At 61.9% G+C, this 9,619-nt stretch overlaps 1 protein-coding gene and 1 long non-coding RNA gene across 2 annotated transcripts; both read right to left on the bottom strand.

The window, feature by feature from the left end:
- Positions 1-80: 80 nt before the first annotated feature.
- On the bottom strand, positions 81-6,769 carry UBXN6 (UBX domain protein 6). The gene is made up of 11 exons (XM_064637415.1): positions 6,427-6,769; positions 5,475-5,632; positions 5,158-5,219; positions 4,927-5,046; positions 4,610-4,707; positions 3,903-3,978; positions 3,730-3,814; positions 2,850-3,072; positions 1,915-2,045; positions 1,241-1,386; positions 81-597 (listed from the first exon to the last, which is right to left on the bottom strand). Exons 1-11 carry the CDS (start codon positions 6,507-6,509, stop codon positions 469-471), a joined length of 1,311 nt encoding a protein of 436 aa, XP_064493485.1. The 5' UTR covers positions 6,510-6,769; the 3' UTR covers positions 81-468.
- A 1,162-nt stretch (positions 6,770-7,931) lies between these two features.
- LOC135403405 (uncharacterized) lies at positions 7,932-8,936 on the bottom strand. The gene is made up of 2 exons (XR_010425397.1): positions 8,537-8,936; positions 7,932-8,204 (listed from the first exon to the last, which is right to left on the bottom strand). It is a non-coding gene; the product is annotated as an uncharacterized LOC135403405 (long non-coding RNA).
- Between the last annotated feature and the right edge of the window lie 683 nt (positions 8,937-9,619).

Below are 9,619 nucleotides of genomic sequence, written 5' to 3'. Positions count from 1 at the left end.
AACACCAGTGCCAGCCCCAGCCCTGCCTGGCTGGGCATTCCAATCCCATGACAATGCAGTCAAATAACCTGGAGCAGAGCTGAGTCTTTAAATAATTCCATTTAATCAGACTAAGTGTCACCTCACCCCACTGTGCTCTCTCCCGCAGGAGTTACAGTGCACACGGAAGCCAGAGGGGAAGCTGAGTCCTAAACCCAGCCCCACCCCTGGGCTCAGGGGGGTGATCCAGCCTAGCAGCACTAATCCCTGCTCCCCCACTGCCTCGGGAACACCCTCCTGGAACGTGGTGCTGGCCCCCCTGGGAGCAGTGCAGGAAGTGCCTCGCTGGGTGAGACCCCCCGAGGGAGGGACAGAGTGGGGGCTCCCCCTCTGCACAGCCCCCCCACAGCCACCCCTGAGCTCACCCAGCTGGTGGGAAAGGGAGGGAAGAGGCTAAAACCAGCAGCACTGACCCCACTGCCCTTTATTTCAGGGGAGGGTCTGCACCCTGGCCAGGAGCTCCGGCCTCAGGGGGCTCTGGGGCTGCTCCTCTGCCGCTGCCTCGATGTCTGCCATGACTGCGGCGTCCCAGCTCAGGCTCAGGAGGGCCGAGGGCACCTGCCACGGGAGAGGCACGTTAGGAGCCAGAAAATCATGGAATGCTTCAGGCTGGAAGGCACCTTAAAGCTCAGCTTGCTCCACCCCCCCACCTTCTGCTATCCCAGCTTGCTCCAGCCTGGCCTTGGCCACTTCCAGGGATGGAGCATCCACAGTTTCCCTGGGCTTATAACACTCTGTGTGCATTCCCAGAGCTGGGAAAACTTCAGCTAAAAGGGACAAGGGTGGATTTCTGCCACAAGCTCCTTCTGGGAGACTCTGCTCTGGGCTTTCCATTCACACCCTTGCCTTGCCTGTGCTGCCTTTCCTCTTTTCCCAGGGTGGATGCCCAGCCTCTGGCAGAGCTGCTGGCAACTCCTGCAGCTGCCTTTGCTCAAGGAGAGAGGTCCCTGCAGTTCCCTCCAGACTTTGAAGCCTCCAAGCAGTTTCTTGTTTGCTTGTGCTTAAAACGAGGGGCCAGAGCACAACTTGGGGCTCTGAAAGCTGAAGACACACAAACTTCCCCCCAGGCTCCGAGACTGTGATGGAAGGGGCTGAAGTTCCCTCTAAAAGCAGCTGAGGGATTTTGGAACAAGCTTAGGGGGGGACTCTGAACACCTCAGGACCCTGGGGAAGGCACCAGCTCAGTGTTTTTTCCACTCACCAGCCCACATTCATTGAAGGCCAAGTTCTCATCAGTCAGTTTGACCCCTCCAGGTCCCAGGAGCTCAAAGGGCAGCCAGTCCTCTCTGAGTGCTTCCCTCACAAAGCTGTAGAGCACAGACACTGCTTCCCGGGCATAAAAAGTCCCTGCCATGAGAAAAATGAGGTGAGGGAGTCCAGCCTTTCCCAAAAATCCAACCTTTTGGTGGCCCCTTTCGTGGGGCTCTGACTTTCTCAGCTACTTCAGTGCTGATTGAACTGGAGAGGCCTCAAAGCAGAGTGCCCAGAGGAAGTTATTCAGTCATTGCAAGCCCCTGCCAGGCTGTGACAAAGAGCTGGGAAAGCCTGAAGTGATTTCCAGAGTTCTGCTGGAAGACTGGAAGAGGATTTGTGCTGTTGTACAGCCTCGTGCTGGTTCCTGTGACACACTGGTCTAATGAGTCCAGCTTGTTCCCAGAGGTTTTGGGAAGAGGAGGCTTTTTAATGAGTGATGCCTTGGGATTCTTCCCACCCTAAAATCCCAACCCTGAGCAGGTGATGGAGATGGGAATTCTTGGAGTAACATCCCGCTCTGGTTTGGTGTTTTATTCCACGAGCTGTGTTAATATTCAGGTTTTTATCCCACAAGCACCCTCAGGAGGTGCCCGAAGAAAGGCTGAGGAGCCTTTTCCTTACCTTGGAGGATGTATCCGTCGGGAAAGCGCACCCGGAGCAGGGTGTAGTTGTACTTCCTCATCTCCCTCTGCTCCTCCTTCTCCCTCATGGCTCTTGTCCTCAGCATGGACGCCTTCTCCACCGCCTCTGTCCTGCGGGGAGAGACCCTTTCAGGCACCAGGGACGGGGACAAACTGGGATAACAGGGACTGGCTGGCACCCCCTGGCCCCTCCTGCTGCTCCAGGCCCTCAGGAGAGGGACAAACCCCCTCTGGCATCCTCTGGCCTTTCCTCACAGTCCAGCCCCTCAGGATAAACCCTTCCAGGCAGGAAGGACAGGGACAACCCCCTGGCTGGCACCCCCTGACCCCTCCTGCTGCTCCAGGCCCTCAGGAGAGGAACAAACCCCCTCTGGCATCCCCGGCCTTTCCTCCTGCTCCAGCCCCTCGGGATAAACCCTTCCAGGCAGGAAAAAGAGGGATAAACCTCTGGCTGGCACTCCCTGACCCCTCCTGCTGCTCCAGCACCTCAGGAGAGGAACAAACCCCTGACTGGCACCCTCTGACCCCTCCTGCTGCTCCAACCCCTCAGGACAAACCCAGCCCCTCAGGAGAGGGACAAACCCTTCCAGCCTCTCAGGACAAACCCTTCCAGCCCCTCAGGACAAACCCTTCCAGCCCCTCAGGGGAGGGACAAGCCCCTGGCCCCTTGTGCCAGAGCAGCCCCTCACGCCAGAGCCGCCGTTCCCCTCCCCACAGCCCCCATTCCCTCCCCACAGCCTCCTTTCCCTCCCCACAGCCCCCGTCCCCTCCCCACAGCCCCCGTCCCCTCCCCACAGCCCCCGTCCCCTCCCCACAGCCCCCGTCCCCTCCCCACAGCCTCCCTTCCCTCCCCACAGCCTCCCTTCCCTCCCCACAGCCGCCGTTCCCTCCCCACAGCCGCCGTTCCCCCCTCACCGCAGCCGCTGTTCCCGGCGGATCTCCTCGGCGCTCAGGTTGTAGAAGTCGTCGGGCAGCTCGAAGCGGGCGGCCTGCGGGGAGGGCTGGAACAGGCGGAGCTGCCGGTCCAGCCGGGCCCGGAGCGGCTCCGAGCTCAGCAGCTGCTCCTTGGAGTCCTTGAGCTGCTCCAGCCTGGCCAGCACCTCCTCCCTGAGCACGTAGAACTGCTCCTCGGGGCTGTCTGCAACCAGGGCAGGGGCTGTGCCTGAGACCCCCCGACTGCAAACCCTGCAGAGCCCACCCCCCCAAAAAACACCCCAAACACTCCCTGCTGAACCCCAGGACCTGCAAACTCTGCTCCCTGAAAACCCCCTTCCCCTGGAAACCCCCTTCCCTTGAAAACCTCACTCCTTGCAAACCCCACTCCCTGCAAACCTCACTCCCTGAAAATCCCACTCTCCAAAAACCCCACTCCCCGAAAAACCTTGCTCCCAGCAAACCCCACTCCACTGAAAACCCCATTCCACTGAAAACCTCACTCCTTGCAAACCCCATTCCCTGCAAATCCCACTCCCTGAAAACCCTGCTCCCAGCAAACCCCACTCCACTGAAAACCCCGTTCCCCTGAAAACCCCGTTCCCCTGAAAACCCCGTTCCCCTGAAAACCCTGTTACAACACTCCCTGCAAACCGTATTCCCCTGAAAACCCCATTCCCTGCAAACTCAGTTTCCCTGCAAACCTCATTCCCTGCAAACCCCACTCCCTGCAAACCCCACTCCCTGCAAACCCCACTCCCTGCAAACCCAATTCCCCTGAAAACCCCATTCCCTGCAAACCCAGTTCCCCTGGAAACCCCACTCCCTGCAAACCCCACACCAACACTCTGCCCTTCCTTGCCTTGTCCTGGAACAGGCAGCGTTTTTGTCTCAAACCCCACGGCCTGGAAAAACTTGTGTGCCCCTTCCAAGCAGCTTATCCTTTCCTGGAAGAAAAGGACTGGATTCAGGTGGAGTTTGCTCCAAGCAAGGGAAACTTCCCAAGGCTGGGCAGCTGCAGGAGCCTGAGCTCACCTGAAACACCTTGTTCTGCAGTTTGATTTTCCGGTATTTCTCCTCCTCTGGATGGAGGTAGATGTTGTCCAGGTACCTGCAGGAAGAGGGAGGCACTGCATGGATCAGAGCAGGATGTGCTTCTCCAAGGTGGGACAGGAAACAGAGAGCTCAGAGCATTTCTCCCAGAGAAAAGAGGTGAGTAAAACACATCAGTGTTCTGGGGCCAACCAGCAGCTCCCAAACCTGCTGGGTTGGTGGCCCAACTCTTCATTTTAAAACACCTCCAGGATGCTGAAATTGGGTCACCTGACAATTCAGGTGGTTCAGTTTTCTTCCCCAAAAAAAGCCCCTTTGCCTGGAGAACAGCAAGAACACCCACCTGGGAAGGGCCCAGCCCCCCGTGCATCCCCTGGCCCCTCCTGCTGCTCCAGCCCCTCAGGACAAACCCTGCCAGTCCCTCAGGAGAGGGACGAACCCCTGGTTGGCACCCCCTGACCCCTCCTCCCAGTCCAGCCCCTCAGGAGAGGGACAAAGCCTGGCTGGCACCCCCTGGCCTTTCCTCCTGCTCCAGCCCCTCGGGATAAACCCTTCCAGGCAGGAAAGAGAGGGATAAACCTCTGGCTGGCACTCCCTGACCCCTCCTCCTGGTCCAGCCCCTCAGGACAAACCCAGGACTAAACCAGTGCCAGCAGTGCCCTCGGTCCCAGCAAGGCAGCCCCACTCACTTGGCCATGGTCTCCACACCCACCCGGACCTTCTCCCGGTCCTTGTTGAAGGTGTGGATCTCCATGATGGAAGCAGCCACTGGATCCACGGAGAAGTGCTGGGGGAGAAGGAGAGGAGCTGGTCAGGGAGTTTGTTCCCCCCTCACAGCGGGATAAAACACCCTGTGGGTTGGGATAAAACACCCCACGGGTTGGGATAAAGGTGGTTCAACAGGTAAAGTTAAATTGTCCTGGGGGAGATTTTACAGGGAGAAGGTTGGGGAGGTCACTAGAGGGGCCACAAAAGGAGTTAGAGGAGGAGGAAGGAAAGCACTCACTGCCTGGATGGCTTCCCGGAGGTGCTTTTCCTTCTGATCTTTCCTCACGACGGCCCCGGTCAAGGGGCAGATAAAATAGACCCCCGAGACAGAGGGAGCGGCTGCCCCTTCCTCCTGCTCCTAAAGGAGGGAAAACCAGGCACCAAACTGAGCTTGGCTTGGGTTTGCCTGTTGTTTAACACCCCGGGAGATCCCCCCAGGGCAGGCAGGGAAGGGCAGCACCTCCCTCACCTTCTCCTCCTCGGGGAGCCCCTTCTCGCTGGCAGCTGCCTCAGCCATCAGCTCTCTCCTCACTAGGAGACACAAACCCTGGTTACAGCAGAGGCTCAGCACATTCCAGAGGCTTTGGGACAGCACAGGGGAAAGGGAACACCTGGGGAAGGGAACATGTGGGGAAGGGAACACCTGCCCAAGTGCTCTGTCCCAGCCCAAGGGTGAACATGACCCTGACCCCATTTCCAGCTCCTGGTGCCCCACCCCGGCAGTTTTCCACCCAGGAAACTGGGTTTTCCATCCCCAGGCTCTGCCGGAGCTCCAGCCGCTCCTACCCTGGTTCTTGATGGATTCCTGGGAGCAGGAAGGCGCCTTTCCCTTGGGCTTCAGCTCGAGCCGGGCCAGCGCCGCGGCCGCCGCCATCTGAGCCTCGTCCGTCGGGGCCTGGCGGGGCTTCGGGGCCGCCTCGGCTTTGGGCTTCTCCCTGGGGGCCCTGGGAGGGGGGGACACGGGCTTGGTGACCCCCCTTCGGGATTAATTAGGGTTAATCAGGGTGCGGGTTATGGGGGGGTTAATTAGGGGGACAGGGAGCCCCTCTAATTAGGACCCACTCTTGTGCAGGGATAACCCCAAAAGGAATGAGATACCCCATGGCCCAGCCCAGGGGGGGTCATTTATAGGCTGGGGGGTTAATTAGAAGGGCATTAATTAAAAGAGGGAGGGGAGAGCATCATTTTGGGGGGGACACACACAACACACCCCTTTCCAGGCATGACAGGGTCCCCAAAATGAACAAGATCCCCCCCCTTTCCCCCAGGATAAGGGGGAATTACCCAAACCCAGGGAACACGACCCAAAACCCCGGAGAAAACGACTCAAACGTGGGGAAAACGACCCAAACCGGGGGGAAATGACCCAAACTCGAGGAAAACGACCCAAACCGGTGGATAATGACATAAACTCAGGGAAAACGACCCAAACCGGGAGATAACGACCCAAACCCGGGGATAACGACCCAAACCCGGGGATAACGACCCAAACCCGGGGATAACGACCCAAACTCAGGGAAGACGACCCAACCCGGGGGGAAATGACCCAAACCGGGGGATAACGACCCAAACCCGAGGAAAACGACCCAAACCCGGGGGGAAACGACCCAAACCCGGGGATAACGCCCCAAAACCGGCCCCACGGAGCGGGGACGCCGGTGACCCCCGGGGGATGTGCCGGTCCCGGTGTCCCCCGAGGGGTCCCGGGGATGGTGCCCGTTCCTCCCCTCCCCGTTACCGGGACGGCTCCGAGAGCTTCTGCCCGGGCCCCGCCGTCTTGAACTTCAGGTCGGCCTTGATCTCCTGGAAGAACTTGCGCATGGCGGGGCCGGGAACGCCGGCACGGGCCGGGCCGGGATCAGGAACACCGGGACAGGGCCGGGATAGGGCCGGGCCGGGATCAGGAACACCGGGACAGGGCCGGGACGGGATCGGGAACACCGGGACAGGGCCGGGACGGGATCGGGAACACCGGGACAGGGTCGGGACGGGATCGGGAGCGCCGGGACAGCGCCGGGCCCGGGCCGGGCCCCGCCCGCCTTTCCGGCCCGCCCTCACCGTCACCGGAACGGGCCGGGCCCGGCCCCGCTCGAGCCCCGGCGGCGGGGATGGGACACACGGACCCCCCCGGAGCCCACGGCACCGCCAGGCTGCACCCGGAGACCCCCACGGAGCCCACGGCACCGCCAGGCTGCACCCGGAGACCCCCACGGAGCCCACACCCGCACCCGCGGACCCACACAGACCTAGACCTGCACCCACAGACCCCAGACCCGCACCCACGGACCCCCACAGACCCCACACCCGCACCTACAGACTACACAGACCCCAGGCCTTCACCCACAGACCCCACACCCGCACTTACAGACCCACACAGACCCCAGACCCGCACCCACGGACCCCAGACCTGCACCCACGGACCCCAGACCTGCACCCACGGACACCCACAGACCCCAGATCCGTACCCTCAGACCCCCACAGACCTGCACCCACGGACCCCAGACCCTCACCCACAGACCCCTCCGGTCCCCAGGCTTTCACCCACAGCCCCCAAACCTGCACCCACAGACCCCCACAGACCCGAGACCCGCACCCACGGACCCCCACAGACCTGCACCCACGGACCCACACAGACCCCAGACCTGCACCCACAGACCCACACAGGCACCCACTCAGGTGGCACCCACAGAACCCTCAGACCTGCACTTTAGACTACCCCAGACCTGCACCCACAGACCCCCAAAGACCCCAGACCCACACCCTGAGACACCCCCCAGTCTCCAGGCCTTCACCCCCAGACCTGCACCCCTCGACCCCAGACTCGCAGCCACAGACCCCCGTGGACCCCAGACCTGCATCCTTAGGCCTCCCCCGGTCCCCAGGCCTTCACCCACAGACCCCAGACCCACACCCATGGACCCCCACAGACCCCAGGCTCCCCCCAGACTGCACACCCAGAGCCTCCAGGCTCCCCCAGGCTGCACCCACAGCCCCCCACGGACCCCAGACTCCCCCGAGCCTGTGCCCGCAGCCCCCACTCCACAGCCTGAGCCCCCCCAGTGCCCCCGGGAGCAGCCCCGGGCTGACCAAACCAGCCCAAAACGGGCTCTGGATCTGGGACACGGCCTGGGCTGGAGGGGCTAAAGGACACGGAGAGGGGGCTCGTGTCCCTCCCACCCCACAAAGCAGGTGGGAGATCAGCTAAGGGGCTCAAACCCTGAGGATGGACACGCACCCTGCAAGTCAGGCTGCTCCACGAGGTTTAATTCTGCAGCACAACAACAATTCCTCCTCCTGGGACATGGACACTCACTGCCGAGGAAGGGGCTGCCGTGGGCAGGATGAGGTGGACCCTGGACCCCCACCCCAAACGGAGGGGGCTGTGGAACAGCTCCTGGCACTGCTCCTCTGGTGGCATGGGCACAGGGATCAACCCCTGGGACACCACAGCGGCACCCAGAGCCACAAACACAGGGATGAAGGAAGGATCCACAGTGGGATCACCAGCGGGGATTCCTGGACTGAGATACAGAACCACTGGCCACTGAGCCCCCCGTGCCCACGGCACAGGAGACACTCTGGAGAACACAGAGACCCCTGAGAACTGCTGGGATACGGCACAGATGGGATATGGCCCGGACTGGATGGCGCATGCCATGGGACGTGGCACAGCCCAGCAGGAGTGAGGGCTCCCTTACAATGTGAACTCCCAACACCCCCCAGATACCCCTCACTCCGTGAATTCCCACTGGCAAAGCCCGGTGGAATTTCCTCTCAACACACCCCAGGGTCTGTCCCCCCCCGGGGGTTGTTCCCACACCTCCCGCAGGGCCATGACACACACACACCCCGGGAACAGTTTCTCCCTCCGGGCGTGGTTTGGTGTTTTGGTTTTGTTCCCGCCGGGAACAGCCCGCTGTGGGCAGAGCCTGCGCTTCTGTGACCTTGCAGATAATCCAGTTTGGGTTAAACCCGGGTTAAATCCCACCCCGGCCCCCGGGGCGGCTCCTGGCGGTGTTTGCTCTGGTTTAGCTGGGCTGAGCTCAGGGTCGGGAACAGCCACCCACCCCAACACCGAGCGGGTTCAGTCTGGCCGAGGGTGCAGGGAAGGGCTTCAGCTGCGTCCCCAGGCCGGGGGGCCCACGGGGGCGGTGGATGGGGCAGGGTGAGGGTTGGCCCCACCCCACAGCCCCCTCCCCATAGCCCTGGTCCCCACACTATAGCCCTGAACCCTCCCCCATAGCCCTGTGACCCCCCCCCAGTCCTTGCCCCTCACAAATGCCCTGTGACCCCCCAGCCCTGTCTCCCTCTTTATAGCCCTGTGACCCCCCCAGCCCTGTCCCCCTCCCCATAGCCCTCTGATTCCCCCCAATCCTTGTGCCTCCCATAAGCCTGCAGCCCCCTCCCCATATCCCTGTGAACCTCCCATAATATCCTTGTCCCCCCATATCCCTGTGACCCCCATATCCCTGTCCCCTCCCGTATCCCCGTCCCCCCCATATCCCTGTGACCCCCCAGCTCTGTCCCCTTCCTACAGGCCTGTCCCCCTCCCCATACACCAGACCCCCCATATCCCTCACTCCCGCCATATCCCTGTCCCTCTCCCCATATCCCTGTCCCCCCCGCATCCCCGTGACTCCCCTCCCATATCCCTGTCCTCCCATATCCCTGTCCCCCCCACATCCCTGTGACCCCACTCCCATACCCCTGTCCCCCCCATACGCCTGTCCCCCCCATACGCCTGTCCCCCTCCCCATTCCCCTGTTCCCTTTCTATACCCCTGTCCCCCCATATCCCTGTCCCCATCCCATCCCGTTCCCCTCCCATTCCCCGTACCCCCCATATCCCCATGTCCCCCCTCCCCTCGGCCCCGCCCCCCCCAGCGCCCCCCGCTTCGGCGCCTCCGGCGGCGCGGCCCAATCCCGTTATCC

The sequence above is a fragment of the Pseudopipra pipra genome, chromosome 27 (assembly GCF_036250125.1).
Source record: "Pseudopipra pipra isolate bDixPip1 chromosome 27, bDixPip1.hap1, whole genome shotgun sequence".
Taxonomy (NCBI): Eukaryota; Metazoa; Chordata; class Aves; order Passeriformes; family Pipridae; genus Pseudopipra; species Pseudopipra pipra.
Note: the sequence above shows the minus strand (reverse complement) of the source record. Positions and strands in the feature narration are given on the sequence as shown.